The 16,873-nt window shown below is 45.4% G+C and overlaps 1 protein-coding gene and 1 pseudogene across 5 annotated transcripts in view; both read left to right on the top strand.

Moving 5' to 3' along the window:
* Positions 1-16,873, top strand: part of Slc17a5 (solute carrier family 17 member 5) — a 35,233-nt gene that overhangs the window by 7,476 nt on the left and 10,884 nt on the right. For 3 of the 5 annotated variants that reach the window (XR_015626800.1, XM_087562843.1, NM_001009713.2), the window contains 7 exon segments: positions 2,274-2,470; positions 3,871-4,104; positions 4,487-4,574; positions 8,111-8,197; positions 10,650-10,768; positions 11,977-12,135; positions 15,381-15,513. Coding sequence is in view for 3 of the 5 variants with exons in the window: in XM_087562843.1 (XP_087418969.1) it covers positions 2,274-2,470; positions 3,871-4,104; positions 4,487-4,574; positions 8,111-8,197; positions 10,650-10,768; positions 11,977-12,135; positions 15,381-15,513 (1,017 nt within the window). In the remaining 2 variants the exon portion in view is untranslated. 5 annotated transcript variants of the gene reach the window in all.
* On the top strand, positions 14,313-14,831 carry LOC134480122 (cytochrome c, somatic-like; annotated as a pseudogene).

Below are 16,873 nucleotides of genomic sequence, written 5' to 3'. Positions count from 1 at the left end.
AACCACAGAACAAATAAATCATCTAAAGATAGATGACAAACCCATCAAGAGGAAGAGTAAGCCAAAAGCTTGGGAAAACATCAAGACTTTAACTCATGACTCCCAGACTGGGGAAACAACAAGGATTCAGTACAACTGACCCCAAAATGACACCGCTACATGCCAATTCTCCCTTGCTAATGCAGAATCCAAATGCCTTTTTGTCTGGGGATAACACACACCCGAATTGAGATACTGGGGTATTACTTGGTCATACTTAAAACTGTTTTTAGGCTTTTTTATTGCCAGTCCTGGGAATAGTTACTGATACACAAAGAGAGGTCTCAAAGATGGCCTGTGTGAATTGCGAGTTGGGTGGTTTGAGGACCGCAGTTTTACAGAATAGAGCTACTATAGATTATCTGTTGCTCAATCATAATCTTGGTTATCAATGGTTTCCTGGTATGTGTTGCTTTAATGTGTCAGATTCTTCTCACACTATTGATGGTCAGATTGGCGACTTACATAAGGAGATACATAGATGAAATCTCTCACGTGACTTTTGAATGGTTATCATGGTGAGGAAGGTTGTCTAGTCTTAAAATTCTCTTATGCTTACCTGTATTACTTAGACTAGCCGTAGTGCCAGTGTATTCAGCCACAGTCTCTATTGTAGCTACTGTTTTTTCCTTTAAAAAGAAAATTAGAAATGGGGAGATGTTTAGGGTACGTCCGAGGTCCTTGTGCTCACAGATCAGCATGAGGGAAACCAGGAATGTCAAACATGCTGGGTTGTCTCTTCAACAGAAGGGGTGTATACCTGTTTTCCTCCCAGAAGGCTGGGAGTGGATGTGGTTAAGAGCCGGGTGACCTTGTACTGTCTGTAGGGCCAGGCCGCACCTGACTCCCTGAGACTTTTGTTTATTCCAGACTCTTCCTCTCCAGACCTTTATCTCGGGCATTGTTTCTCTGTCGGTAGAACCCCGGGCTTGTGGGAGATGTCACGTGTACTTTACAAAGAGAGCAGAACTGTACACACGCAGAAAGTGCTCTCAGTTTAGAACTGAAAACCTTGAGGACAAAAAGGTCATTATCTTGTTTATTTCATCTAAGTAACTCTAACATCTAAGTACATGTGGCCAGAGCTAAGTCAACCCCACGTCTCCTTCATTGTTCGCCTTGGTTCTCGGCCACACCCACACCACAGACCTGTGTGTATTACAGGCTGGTGTTGGTTTTGATGAGTGCTTTGTTTGTCATGCAAGCATGCTCTTGCTTTGAACTCAGTGTGCTGGGTGTCCAGTGGACCAGCTCTCTCTGCCAGGCAAACTTGTTTTACCTTGGATCAATTTCAAAGAGTATTCCAATGAATTCATAAGCACATTTCCCGTCCTAAAAATATTCCTGACTGAATGGGTTTACAGATGCAACCATTTTCATAAATCTGGTATCGATTTATTTATAGTGTAACTTTTAAAACTGTCTGGTGGTCTTGTATTTTATTTCCTGATTACTGACAGTACCTCAGAAAGGTAAGTTGCCTGACCTATAATTTTTAAGGATTGTCATTAATATTTTGAAACATTTTGCTCACCCCTACTTTTTTTAATTATTTGATACATATATAGTTTTGCCTGCATGTATGCGTACAGCGACCACGGATGGGAGAAGAGAGCAGTGGGTTCTCCAGAACTGGAGTCTCAGACTGTTATGAGCCTTGCTGTATGGGTGCTGTTCAACTAACCCCTTTCGGTTTCAGACTGTGAAGAGCAGTCAGTGCTCCTAACCACTGAGCCACCTCTGCACCCCCCTGCTCGCCTTTTAAAAACTATCTGTATATTTAGTGTCGGGGATGGGAGTCAGGACAACTTTGGGAAGTCGGTCGGTTCCCCTCATCGAGGTGCTTTCCCTGACCTGACAATCACCTTACACTGAGCTGTGTTGCCTGCTCTTCCTCCGCCCTCCTTCCTCAGCCTCCAGACCCAGATCTCACTCATGTGACAAAGCCACATCAACCAGGGCACGAGGAGAAATGAACAACGTGCAGCAAAAGAGGGGAACTATAAAAAAAATACTGTGATGAGAAAAATGATACAGGAGTCAGGCAGTAGTGACACACACCTTTAATCGCAGCACTCTGGAGGCAGAGGCAGGCGGACCTCTGAGTTCAAGGACAGCCAGGGATACACAGAGAAACACTGTCTTGAAAAACCGAACAAATCTTCTTTTAAAAAACTTCCTCTCATGATTTAGAAATCATATGATTCTAAGTTTTCTCCCCATCTTAATTTCAGCTCCAGCATGCTGCTCTGCTCGGTACAATTTAGCACTGTTGGCGTTCTGTGGTTTCTTCGTTCTCTATGCTTTACGGGTGAACCTGAGTGTGGCGCTAGTGGACATGGTAGATTCCAACAGCACTCTGACTGATAACAGAACTTCCAAGGAGTGTGCGGAACACTCTGCCCCCGTAAAAGTCCACCACAACCACACAGTAAGTGCTGTTTCTAAACAAGAAGTGGATGTACCTAAAACCAAAATACTAATGAAAAGTATCTGCCTCTGTCAGAAAGAAACCAAAATGCTGGGGAGTTTGGTTTGGGTTGGTTTTGTACTCTCCAGGTCGGGTCTTTCTCTGTCTTGAGAGTTAATTGAATATTTAAGTTAAAATTATAGCTCACGCTTCCACATACATTGATCTGTTTGGAAAGTAGTTTTTCAGGCTCCCGAGGAGAACCTGAAGACATTTCTTTGGTACATCAGAAGATTTGATTGTTTTAGAGTATTTTTGTTTTTCAACTCCTCTTACTGTCTTGGAACTCACTCTGAAGACCATGCTAGGCTTGAACTCAGAGACCTACCTTCCTCTGCCTCTTGAGTGCTGGGATTACGGGTGTGTGCCACCACCACCCAGCTACTTTAAACCCTTTTTAATTTTTATTTTATTTATCTATGTATTTTATGTAGGAGTGCTCTGTCTGCGTGCCAGAAGAGAACATCCCATCACAGATGGCTGTGAGCCACCATGTGGTTGCTGGGAACTGAACTCAGGACCTCTGGAAGAGCAGCCAGTGCTGTTAGCTGCTGAGTCATCTCTTAATAAGTGGTTTTTCCAGGATTTTATTGGATGGGACTTTGTTGTTGTCGTTGTTGTGTAAGACACAGTCTCTGTCTGCATAGCCTTGGCTATCCCAGAACTCACTGTGTAGAGCCACATATCACAGAGGAATGTCTGTCCCTGCCTCCTGAGTGCTTACATTAAAGGCAGGCACTGCCACAGCCCAGCCCAGGCCGATGGCTAAGTCAAGGTTGTTCCAGAGCCTCCCAAGTTCTCCTGTAGGGCAGCATCATAGACTGGCACACCTGTGACGTTTGTGTTCTTTATCCCCTCGATTCTGGAAGCGTGCGTGGTAGCAACTTACCTACCCTCTAATAAGCCTGTGCCGGGTCTTTGGGATGAAGAACCAGAAGCAAAAACAACTTGGGGAGGAAAGAATTTATTTTATCTTGCAGCTTACAGTTCCTCATGAAGGGAAGTCAGTGCAGGAAGCTGGAGGCAGGAACTGAGGCAGGAACTGAGGCAGGGACCATGGAGAAACACTACTTGCTGAAATCTGTCCCATAACCTGCTCGGCTTGCTTTTTATAGCCCAGGACCACCTTTCCACAGTAGCCTAGGCCCTCCCACATCAATCGTCAATCATGAAAATACCATTCAGACTGACCAATGGGCCCGTCTGATGGTGGTTCATTGAGGTTTCCTCCTCCCCGATGACCCTTGCCTACGTCAAGTTGAAAAAAACCGCAGCCAGCACCACTTGCGTGCTTTGCAGTCCGAATCAATAGTTCCACATCTTAAAGGATTGTTTTCCTTTCTACTTTTCTTTTTTAACAGGGTAAAAAGTACCAGTGGGATGCAGAAACTCAAGGGTGGATTCTCGGCTCCTTTTTTTACGGCTACATCGTCACACAGATCCCCGGGGGGTACATGGCCAGCAGAATCGGAGGGAAGCTGCTGCTGGGCCTGGGCATCTTAGGCACCGCCGTGTTCACCCTGTTCACACCCCTGGCCGCCGACCTGGGAGTGGTGGCGCTTATCGTGCTGAGAGCACTGGAAGGACTCGGGGAGGTAAAGCTTTTGGCTCTCATTTTACTGCTCACTCTTTTTTTTTTTTTTTTCATTTATTGGTTTATTTTTATGTGTGTGTACACTGTAGCTGTCCTCAGACACACCAGAAGAGGGCATCAGATCCCATTACAGATGGTTGTGAGCCACCATGTGGTTGCTGGGAATTGAGCTCAGGACCTCTGGAAGAGCAGTCAGTGCTCTTAACCTCTGAGCCATCTCTCCCGCCCCACTGTATTTTTTAGTAGAATTTAAATTGTGTTTCATCTTTGACCATTTTCTCTGCATACCACACACCTCGTCCATAAAGCTAGGTCAGCAGCTTTTATCTTTTCTGTCTGATTTTGAAGCTGCCTTGTATTTCATCAGAGCTATCCACCCCCAGGGTGTCACGTTTCCGGCTATGCATGCCATGTGGTCCTCCTGGGCTCCCCCTCTGGAAAGAAGCAAGCTTCTCACCATTTCTTATGCAGGTAAGAAAACGACCCATAGAGCTCTTACCATATGCGGTACATGTGTGCCAGCCTCAGGAAGTGTTCCTGATGTCAGAGTCACCCAGGGAGACGCCCCTTTTAGGAGATGACCTTTTAGGGTACACCTTTACCATCAGTTTTCCTCTTTGCCGTGATGGGTGAATGCGATTTTCTCTACCTGCTGTCAGTTATCTTACAATATGCTGTCCTTTCAAATGTCGCTATTCATAAAATAGTTCAGCAGCTGGAAAAAATTACTGGTTTTGTTCTTTCTGTGATCTGTTGTTGTTTAGTTGGTTGGTTTAGTTGTTGTTGTTGTTGTTTGGCTGTTGTGGAACTTGCTATGTAGTCCAAGCTACCTTTGTTCTCATAGAAATCTGCCTGATTCTGCCTCCCAAGGCCTGGGACTAAAGGCATGTACCACCATGCCCAGCTGTGTGTGTGTGTGTGTGTGTGTGTGTGTGTGTGTGTGTGTGTGTGTGTGTGTGTGTGGTATGTATGTCTCTGTCTCAGTGTGTGTGCTGTGGAGTTCATGGAGGGCGTGTGATCTCATGGGACTGGCCTACAAGTGGATGTAAGCCACTGCCATGGAGGCCGAAGGGGCTGAGTTCAGCACAAAAAACTCCAAGATCAAGTCCTCAAGTCCTCAGCACAAAGGAGATTTAGTTGCCCCAGAGGGACAGAGGACAGGGAATAAGAAAGAAAGATTGAGGTTGAGGGAGAAAGGAAGAGGAACAGGGATGTTTGTCCTACAGAACAAATGGCTGTCCTTAGATAGAGAGGAGACAGATGTGGCACATAGGCAAATGGCAGTTTGTGAAGGTAAAGGAGGAACCTTGTGTTAGGATGAGGTGTTTTGTTTTGATTGGGGAGGTTAAAGTGGGCAAGGCGGGCTTTTGATTGCTGGACTTCAATACTCTGATAGCCAGAACTTGGCAGTCAGCCTCAGGAGCAGCTAAAGAAGGGAACGGACCTTGGTGGGTAGCATCCACAGTGTTAAGAAGGCAGAGGGAATGGGGGAAGGGCAAGGCCTGACAGAACCAGGTTTGCCGCACTCGATGGGGGCCGGCTCAAGTCCCTTCTGGTGCTGGGAAACAAATCCGGGTTCTCTGCAAGAGTGACATCAAGTGCGCCTAACTGCTGAGCCGTCTCTCCAGCCCAGGTTACAGGTTCTGAACCAAGTGAGAGACATTCAGTTTATAATCTAAAGGCCTCTCTTTTCTGGCAGTAGTGAGATTGACATGAGAAGTCTGACGGTAAACTCAAGACTAAGTGCTGCTCACTGGCTGCCTCCCCCAGGGTCAGGTGCTCCAGCTCAGCGCTGGCCCACAGCACCTTCCCCAGAGTTCAGTCCAGCCACCCTGCCATCTACTTCTCATGCCTTATCTCTGTTCCTTCCTGTTACCCCAGCGAAGTTCCCAGACCCATTGCTGCTTCCCTGTTTTTAGCTCTCTGTCCACCCTATCGCTGCTTCCTGCTCCTGTTTTGTCTGGCTTTGCTTTTGGATTTGATTGTTTTTGTTTGGTTGCTCGGTTGCGTGGTTGGTTGGTGATGGTGGAGGTGGTGGTGGTAGTGATGGAGGTGGTAGTGGTGATGGTGGAGGTGGTGGTGGTGGTGGTGGTGGTGATGGTGGAGGTGGTGGTGGTGGTGTGATGGTGGTGGTGGTGGTGATGGTGGTGGTGGTGGTGGTGGTGATGGTGGAGGTGGTGGTGGTGATGGTGGTGGTGGTGGTGGTGGTGGTGGTAGTGGTGGTGATGGTGGATGTGTTGGTGGTGATGGTGGTGGTGATGGTGGTGGTGATAGTGGTGGTGGTGGTGGTGGTGGTGGTGATGGTGGTGGTGGTGATGGTGGTGGTGATAGTGGTGGTGGTGGAGGTAGTGGTGGTGGTGATGGTGGAGGTGGTGGTGATGGTGGAGGTGGTGGTGGTGGTGGTGGTGGTGTTGGTGGAGGTGGTGGTGGTGATGGTGGAGGTGGTGGTGTTGGTGGTGGTAGTGGTAGTGGTGGTGATGGTGGAGGTGTTGGTGGTGATGGTAGTGGTGATGGTGGTGGTGATAGTGGTGGTGGTGGAGGTAGTGGTGGTGGTAGTGGCGGTGGTGATGGTGGTGGTGGTGGTGATGGTGGAGGTGATGGTGGAGGTGGAGGTGGTGGTGGTGGTGGTGGTGGTGGTGGTGGTGGAGGTGTTGGTGGTGGTGGTGGTAGTGGCGGTGGTGATGGTGGTGGTGGTGGTGATGGTGGAGGTGATGGTGGAGGTGGAGGTGGTGGTGGTGGTGGTGGTGGTGGTGGTGGTGGTGGAGGTGGTGGTGGTGGTGGTGGTGGTGGTGGTGGTGGTGGTGATGGTGGAGGTGGAGGTGGTGGTGGTGGTGGTGGTGGTGGTGGTGGTGGTGATGGTGGAGGTGGTGGTGGTGGTGGTGGTGGTGGTGGTGGTGGTGGTGGTGGTGGTGGTTGTGTTTGAGACATGGCTGCCCCAGCCTCCTGAGTGCTGGGATTGATGATATGCATCACCTCGCCCAGCTACCTGCCCTACTTCCTCCTTGTCTTTCTTCCTCCGCTGCTCTGGGACTGAACTGTAACCATCTTTTCAGCGTCCTGTTGCTACTCCACACACCTTGCCTTTGGGTGGGGAGGTCAGAAATAGCTCTCATGTTTGAGCTCTGCATTACTCTGTGGGTCCTCTGAATTTGGACTAGCCATTGGATTATATCTGTCTCCTGCCTGTGACTAAACACGGGATCAGAAATAGTGTCTCAGCCAGGCTACGGTAATGTGTCTCTACAGTTCCAGTACTCCAGAACTGGAGGCAGGAAGATTAGGGGTTCAAGGTCATCCTTAGCTACGTATGAAGATCAGGGATACCTTAGGCTTCAGGAGACCCAGTCTTAAAAGTAAATAAATAGTATCAGTTTGCCAAGCAGGGTGGTCCATGCCTGTAACCCCAGCACCTGGAAAGCTCAGGTAAATTTGAGGAAGGCCTGAGCTACATAGTGAGTTCAAGGCCACCGGAACACAGGGTACAATCCTGTCCCAGCTAAAAGAGAGAGACCACCGGGCTACAGAGTATAATCCTGTCCCAACTAAAAGGGAGAGAAACATATATACAGACGATCACTTAGCTCCCATCGCACTTAACTAAAATGTCTTGCATAGTTGAAATGTATTGTTTTATTTATAAAACAATTGTTTATAACATATAAAATAAGGGAAAGCCTCATTGTTATTCCAACAAGCCTGCCCATACCCACTAGCCTCCTACATCAGCCTCTCTAGTGCTGGGATTACAGCGTGCATGGCTCTCATACAGAGAAGTATCTTGTATTCCTCGATGTCTGCATAGTCTAACTACTGTAACTGTATGTATATGCTGTACATTGTCTAGAACATGATCCTGCAGGGCGTGCTGGTCTGTCTATTCATGTGTAGCTGTTTCTGATTCCGTAGTTCCTTCTGGTCTGTGTCCTCTGTTCCCATCCTCTTTAAATGGTAGCCCTTTTCTGTGTTCACCTTTTCCCAAGCTTACAGAGTCTTCTGTGTTGATCTAGGAGCACAGCTTGGGACAGTAATCTCACTTCCTCTTTCCGGAATAATTTGCTACTATATGAATTGGACTTATGTCTTCTACCTTTTTGGTAAGTATTAACCTTTAACTAAATTATACCATAAATTAAAGATGTAATAGTAGGGGTTGGAGAGATGGCTCAGTGGTTAAGAGCACAGACTGCTCTTCCAGAGGTCCTGAGTTCAATTCTCAGTAACCACATGGTGACTCACAACCAAAGCAGTGGGATCTGATGCCCTCTCTGGTGTGTCTGAAGAGAGCAACCGTGTACTCACATAAAAAATAAATAAAGCTTCAAATCCCAGCATCCACATGGTGGCTCACAACCATCTGTAATGAGATCTGATGCCCTCTTCTGGTGTGTCTGAGGACAGCAACAGTATACATATATAAATATGATAAATAAATAAATCTTTAAAAAAAAAAAAAGAAGTGCTGAAGTGCTTCTCTAGAATGAGCAGCAGTGGCCCATGCCTTTAAACTCAGGAGGCAGAAGCAGATGGATCTGTGAGTCTAAGGCCAGCCTGGTTTATAGATCAAGTTGCAGGACAACCAAAGGTAAAAAAGAAAAAACTAGGACTGAACTGACTGCTCTTCCAAATGGTCCTAAATTTAAAATATATATAATAAATAAAATATATATATAATTTAAAATATATATATATATACATATATATATATATAATCTCCTCAGGGGAGAGAGCACGCCCTATTTTGCTTAAGAGAAAGTATTTTCATAACCTCCAGAGAGAAACTTGTCACAGTGTGACGCTGAAGGCCAGCCACATGGTGGCTCACAACCATCTGTAATGAGATCTGATGCCCTCTTCCGGTGTGTCTGAAGATAGCTACAGTGTACTCATATACATTAAATGAATAAATCTTTTTTAAGAAAAAAACTAAATAAAAACAACAGGAAAAAAACAGCCCTAAACCCTACTCTCACTGAAAGAATCATAGCTAAACCACAGTGTTCTAAAACACAGAAAACTCCTTTCCCAGGTTTTTTTTTTTTTCTTCTTTTTTTTTCAGAGCTGGGGACCGAACCCAGGGCCTTGCACTTGCTAGGCAAGCGCTCTACCACTGAGCTAAATCCCCAACCCCATTTCCCAGGTTTTTACAGCTGACAGGCTCTAGCCCAGTAGTTTAACCTGTTAGCTCTGGAACGTGCTTCTCTAGAAATTGCTGTTGAGTCCTGGCCTTTAGTGTCACACTGTGACAAGTTCCTCTCTGAGGGTTATGAAAATGTGGGTTTTGAAAATACTGTCTCTTAAGCAAAATAGGCCATGTTCTCTCCCCTGAGGAGATTAATCTTTTTCTGTTCTTTTAGTGTGAAGGCATTTCATCTCTTAAGTTGATTATCAGGATCATACATATTCTTGATAAATTATATTTTTACATAAGTATTTTCTACAGAAAATGGACCTTCAAAATGAAAGAAACAAACATCTGGAAATATGTATATATAAATATAGATGCTATAGAAATGGGTTCCTTTGTTTTGTTGGTTTGGTTTGGCGTGGTGTGGTTTGGTTTGGTTTTGAGACAGGGTTTTTGTTCTGTAGCCCTGGCTGCTCTGAAACTTGCTATGTAGACCAGGCTGGCCTCAGACTAACAGAGATCCACCTCTGTCCCCTGGGTGCCAGGATTAAAGAAGTATGCCACCACCTCCCAGCTATAAATTCGTTCTTAAGTGATCTTTCTTGTCCACAATAGACAATCCATTGGGAACAAAATGTAAATTTAAAATTCGGATCTCACAGCATGGGAAGAGATAGGAATTAGGACTAGCTATTAATTGTCACAGATTTCCTTTTTTTGTTGTTATAAAATATGTTCTGGAATTAATTATATTAGCACAGTGAAATGAGTATTAAAAATTTGTTCTGTGAACAGGATTGTTGGGGGGAGAGTGGTAATGGGGGAAGGATGGGGAGGGGAACATGCAGATAGAAAGGGAGGGGGAGGGGCTAGGGGGATGTTGGCCTGGAAACCAGGAAAGGGAATAACAATTGAAATGTGAATAAGAAATACCCAATTTAATAAAGATGGAGAAAAAAAAATTTTGTTCTGATCCAAGATGATCAAGATGGCCATGGTGGCCCTTGGGAGACTGAGATACTAAGACAGAAAGACGTAGAACAATAAAAAACCTATAGACCCTGATAAGTCTGTCTGTCTGCAGACCCTGACTGGCTAAGTCTTCAGTTCATTTCATTAGAGAGTATTGGAGGCCATGCATGGACAGACATGCCACATTCCCAGCAGGGGAAGCAGAATTGCCTCAGGTTCAGCCTGCGCTTCATACTGAATACTTCGTCAGCCAGAACTACCTAGCAAACCCTGTCTCAAATCCTTCCCCTAAATGCATAGAGTACTAGTCACTATTCCACTGAAGGGCTGAAGCTTGAAATTAAGTCTAATTTTATATCACATTTACAGATACGTAATCTTTTCAAGATGTGTACAGAATGCTGCTGATACATGCAAACTGTACTTAACTGTTATCTTTCTGGTTTAAGGTTTAGTTGGAATTGTCTGGTTTATTTTATGGATGTGGATAGTCAGTGATACACCAGAAACTCACAAGACAATCTCCCACTATGAAAAGGAATACATTGTTTCATCATTAAAAAATCAGGTATGGACTTTGACACATATTAAAGGTTGACATAACAGTTTTCCAAATAGATCTTGCTGTTGTTTGTGTCTAAGCAAATTAGGATGAACAATTGAAGTATCTAAAATACTGGCTGAGGAAGTGCAGTTCTTTCTGAACTAAAACTAATTTCTTCTCCAGGTCATGCTAGGAGCTAGGGGTGTGGTTCAGTGAGAGCATGAGCACCCAGGAGTCCATCTGAGTAGTCAGATAGCAACTGAGGACAGACAGGCAGGGAGGGTGCTGCTATTAACCCCTTGAATCGGGGAAATCTACTGCATGTGACTAACCACCATACTCCAGGCCAACACATCTATAGTAAATATTAGTAGTTTAACATCTGTTTTAGAATTGAAATGAGTATAAATAGAAATCCTCATGTCTTTTTAGTTTGAGAATTATTTTTATATTTCTAAATTATGTATATTTGTGTGTCAATATGTGCATGAGAATGGAGTTGCCCTCCAAGACCATAGGTGTCAGGTCCCCAGGAGTTACAGAAGGGTATAAGCCATTGTGCATTCTGGGGACCAAACTCTGGTCCTCTGCAAGAGAATTGTGTGCTCTCATCGGCTAAACCTTTTCTCCTACCTCATCATACGGCTTTCTTAGACCCAGTTCTTCTCCAGTTCCCCTGCGCTGAAGGCCATGTCACGTGGCTGCGTAGAAAGCCCTCACCGGGTTTCCACTCTCTGTTCCTGTTCCCTTCACTGAGACGTGATACTGCCCAGGCTAGCCTCAAAGTCTGAGCTCACATCACCCTCCAGCTGAGGCTACAGATGTGGCACCACACCCAGCTTGCCCAGCCCCTATAAACCATTTTAATATAGTGGAGACTGGATCATGAGAAACAGATCCTAGTAAGACCTTCCAGTCTCTTCACTTTCCCCTCACGCCAGCCTCCAGCTGTGATAATGACAGCATTCTCCAGAGGCATTGAAGTTTAAAGCGGCCGGGACACATGGAGCTTGGTGACATTCGTGTCTCTTCTACACTTATGCTCCTCTGATCAGTTGTAGATTCTCTAGTTAATTGTTTTGCTACTTAACACTTCACATAGTTGGTTTTCAGATCTAGAATGCACAACTAAACTTGGTGTTGTGTGCTAGGCTGAGTTTTAGCCGATGATGTGTGGTTAAGTGTTAACAGATAGATATGTAGTGTCTCCTAATTTGGCCCGTTTCCTTCAGCTTTCTTCACAGAAGGTAGTGCCATGGGTGTCCATCTTGAAGTCACTGCCACTTTGGGCAATTGTAGTAGCACATTTTTCCTACAACTGGACCTTTTACACTCTACTGACGTTGTTGCCTACATATATGAAAGAAATCCTAAGGTTCAATGTTCAAGAGGTAAGAGAAAAATACCTGTCTGCTATAGATTGTATTTCAGACACACACACACTTCTTTTCTCCTTTATCAATTCTGTCATTTCTTCTGTGCTGGCTGGCTTTAGGTCTGCTTGTGACAAGCTAAGTCATTCGAGAGGCGAGAGCCTCCACTGAGAAACTGCCTCCCTAAGAGCAGGCGGTAGGAGAGCCTGTGGTGTGTGTTCTTAGTGATTGATGCGGGCAGGGACCAGCCAGTATGACTGGGGCCATCTGGGGATGGTGGACCTGTGTTCTATAAGAAAGCAGGCTGAACTCATTGATAAGTGGCTATTAGCCCAAATGCTTGAATTACCCTAGATGCATAGAACACATGAAACTCAAGACAGATGATCAAAATGTGAATGTTTCACTCATTCTTTAAAAGGGGAACAAGAATACCCTTGGCAGGGAATAGAGAGGCAAAGATTAAAACAGACGCAGAACGAACACCCATTCAGAGCCTGTCCCACATGTGACCCATGCATATACAGCCACCCAATTAGACAAGATAGATGAAGCAAAGAAGTGCAGGCCGACAGGAGCCGGGTGTAGATCGCTCCTGAGAGACACAGCCAGAATACAGCAAATACAGAGGCGAATGCCAGCAGCAAACCACTGAACTGAGAACGGGACCCCCATTGAAGGAATCAGAGAAAGAACTGGAAGAGCTTGAAGGGGCTCGAGACCCCATATGTACAACAATACCAAGCAACCAGAGCTTCCAGGGACTAAGCCCCTACCCAAAGACTATACATGGACTGACCCTGGACTCTGACCTCATAGGTAGCAATGAATATCCTAGTAAGAGCACCAGTGGAAGGGGAAGCCCTGGGTCCTGCTAAGACTGAACCCCCAGTGAACTAGATTATTGGGGGGAGGGCGGCAATGGGGGGAGGAAGAGGAGGGGGGAGGGGGATGTTTGCCCGGAAACCGGGAAAGGGAATAACACTCGAAGTGTATATAAGAAATACTCAAGTTAATAAAAAAAAAAAAAGAAAGAAAGAAAGAAAGCAGGCTGAGCAACCCATGGGAAGAAGCCAGTGAACAGCATCCCTCCATGGCCTCTGCATCAGCTCCTTTCCTCCCCAAGCTGCTTCTGGTCATGGTGCTGCGTCACAGCGATGCTGACCCTCACTGAGATACCTGTCGATCGTGTTCTGCTGTGCTAATCTTTTCGGTTTTTCTGTTGTTTGTTTTTTCTCTTTGTTTTGTTGTTGTTGTTTATTGTTTTTTTTTCTTTTCTTTTTTTCGGAGCTGGGGACCGAACCCAGGGCCTAAACCACTGAGCTAAATCCCCAACCCCTTATTGTTTATTTTTTAAGACTGGGTTTTCTGGCTGTCCAGGAACTCACTCCATAGACCATGCTAGCCTTGAACTCACAGAGACCCAGCAGGGTCCAGCTTGCTATACTAAGTTTTCTCCTACCACACATGTGTTGTGTGTGTGTGTGTGTGTGTGTGTGTGTGTGTGTGTGTGTGTGTGTGCGCGCGCGCATGTGCAAGAAAGAGAGACAGACAGACAGACAGACACAGACCCTGAGACTCTATGGGACTAGGGTTTGAAAATAAATCTGTAGCTGCATAAAAACACAGTTCAAACCGACCTTTTCCTTAAAATCAACATATTCATGAAACTCATGAGATGGCCTTTGCTCACAACAGGGCTTAGAGAAGGGCTTAGAGAATAGGGCTGAGAAACGTGCAAAATTGTATTTTAAAACTTTAAAGCGGGGAGGGGGATGTTTGCCCGGAAACCGGGAAAGGGAATAACACTCGAAATGTATATAAGAAATACTCAAGTTAATAAAAAAATAAATAAAATTAAAAAAAAAAACAAAAAAACTTTAAAGTGGGCTGGAGTGATGGCTCAGTAGTTGAGAGCACTGACTACTCTTCCAGAGGTCCTGAATTCAAATCCCAGCAACCACATGGTGGCTCACAACCATCTGTAATGAAATCCGATGCCCTCTTCTGGTGTGTCTGAAGACAGCTACAGTGTGCATATACATTAAATAAATAAATAAATCTTAAAAAAAAAAAACTTTAAAGTACTGACACGGGTACATAGGCGCTGGCCAGCGTGTCCTTGGACTAGAGAGCAGGACGTCTATCTAAGAGTCTGAATGTTTGTGGTGTTGACCAGCCCGAAACGAATTTAAAATGGTGATGTTGAGAAAGGCAAGAAGATTTTTGTTCAGAAGTGTGTCACACTGTGAAAAGAGAGGCAAGCATGAGACTGGACCAAATCTCCATGGTCCGTTTGGGCAGAGAATAGGTCAGGCTGCTGGAGTCTGTTATACAGACGCCAACAAGAACAAAGTTATTACCTGGGAAGAGAATACCCTGAGGGAGTATTTGGAGGATCCCAAAAAGTACATCCCTGGAACAAAAATGATCTTCGCTGGAATTAAGAAGAAGGGAGAAAGGGCAGACCTAATAGCTTATCTTAAAAAGGCTACTCATGGGGCTGGAGAGATGGCTCAGTGGTTAAGAGCACCCGACTGCTCTTCCAGGGATCCTGAGTTCAATTCCCAGCAACCACTTGGTGGCTCACAACCATCTGTAAAGAGATCGGATGCCCTCTTCTAGTGTGTGGGCATCTATACAGCTACAGTGAACTTATATATAATAAATAAATAAATCTTTTTTTTAAAAAAAAAAGGCTACTCATGAGTAATTCTACTGCCTTATTTATTACAAAACAAATGTCTCATGGCTTTTAATGTATACCATAATTTAATTCATACACCAAATTCAGATCACAGATGGCTAACAATGTTTTTGTTGGATAGTCCTGCATTAAGTAAAACTGACTTGTAAAAACAAACAAAAAAACCTTTAAAGTAGCAGGCGTGGCGGCGTATTCCTTTAATCCCAGCACTCAGGGGATACATGGATCTCTGTGAGTTTGAGGCCAGCCTGGTCTGCAGAGTGAGGTCCAAGACAGTCAGGGCTACACAGAGAAACCTTGTCTTGAAAAGCCAAAACAAACAAACAAAAAAGGTAGCATTCAGGAAGACCTGCAGGCTGCACTGTTTCCCCGTGAGACCGGCTCTTACAGGGATGAGTCAGGCTGTCCCATGATCACTGCAAATGCTAATCATATATGTGTGACATATGGACATCAGCACGTTGCTCCACTATGTCTGCTGTTTTCAAGTGGTCAGGGTTGGCTGCAGCCCATATGTTCTACCATACTTAATCCCGAATCTCCTTCCCTCTTCCAGAACGGGTTTTTATCTGCATTGCCCTATTTTGGCTGTTGGTTATGCATGATTGTCTGTGGTCAAGCCGCTGATTATTTAAGAGTCAAGTGGAATTTTTCAACCATAAGCGTTCGGAGAATTTTTTCCCTCATAGGTAAGTGAGATGAGCCAACTTTTGTTTTGTTTCCCAGTCATCCACATAGCACTCTAAATCCTTTGCCTCTGATCACAAAAATGGGAGCTTTCCCCACACGCAACCAGTTTCGAAGCACACAAGCTGGGTGAAACAGCTAAGTCTCACAAGACTAGCCTCTCCCACCTTAGAGTCTAGTCACATGAACCAGGCTGTGACCTACACGTTTAACTGGCTTAACTATTAATTAGGCTCCCATGGCCTGTCCTCCAGCTCCACTCATTTGCTAGACTGACTCACAGAAGTCAGGGCACACACTTTATTTCTGACTACTCACTTGTTATAGAGGATGTTACAAGGGGATAAATAGCCAGATAGAAAAATGGCACCACCAGGAGTTCTGCTGCTGGGAAGCTCACCTAGATCTCATCACTGCCCTGAGTACTGAAGGTACAAGCATGGTTACTTGGTTAGTTGGCAGTATAGATGCTTGCTTCTAAGACAGATTCTCCATGCTGTGCTACCTGGGTTTGGCTTCAACTCACACACTCCCTACTCCGACTGTCAAGAGCTGGGATTACAGACCTGGACCACCACACCCAAGCCAAACCTTGTCCTTTTGAGATTCTGAGGGGGCTTCATTATGCCAGCAGGACTGAGTAAATCATTGGTCATTGCGGTCCACTCAACCTTCAGGCCCATTCAACCATCGCCCCCTCAGAGACTGGTACCTTTTTGATAGCCAGTTAACAATGTGCACACATACTGTAGTCCCGATGCTGGGGAACCTGAGGCCAGGAGTTCCAGCCAGACTGGGCAACATAATGAGACTCCATCTCAAAAAGACAGAGAAACTGAGAGCCAGGCCTGGTGACAGACACATCCCTAAGATCCCGGCACTTGAGAGTAGAGCCAGGAGCATCAGAGATTCAGGGTCTTCTGGTACATAACTAGTTTGAGGTCAGGTTGGGCCCCTCAGATGATGTCTCAAAATACTGGGACAAATGCACTCTCTAAGGCCACTGGTCCCCGTGTCACCAGTCATCTTATTAGCAAACAAAAGACAATCCTAGTCACTCCAGAAATCCCAGAGGCATGAGGGCTCTGTACCAAAAACCGGAGTGGAGAGCAAGAAGGCAGCAAAAGAGAATAAACCTTTACCTTGTTCACAGATGGACCCTGACTTCGCTTCCCACAACCACCACTGCCTGGAACCCCACCTACAGAGCGCCTGACACCTTTGTCTGGCCTCTCCAGGTGCCAGGGAGTACATCGAACAGACATGATAAAAACACGCTCTAAGTAAATTTCATCAGTGCACGCCGGTATATTCCCCTAATTCCAGTTCTTGGGAGGCAGAGGCAGGCAGGCCTCTATGACA

The sequence above is a fragment of the Rattus norvegicus genome, chromosome 8, assembly GCF_021556685.1.
Source record: "Rattus norvegicus strain SHRSP/BbbUtx chromosome 8, alternate assembly SHRSP_T2T, whole genome shotgun sequence".
In the NCBI taxonomy this organism is placed as follows: domain Eukaryota; kingdom Metazoa; phylum Chordata; class Mammalia; order Rodentia; family Muridae; genus Rattus; species Rattus norvegicus.
This window is presented reverse-complemented; position numbering and strand designations above follow the sequence as displayed.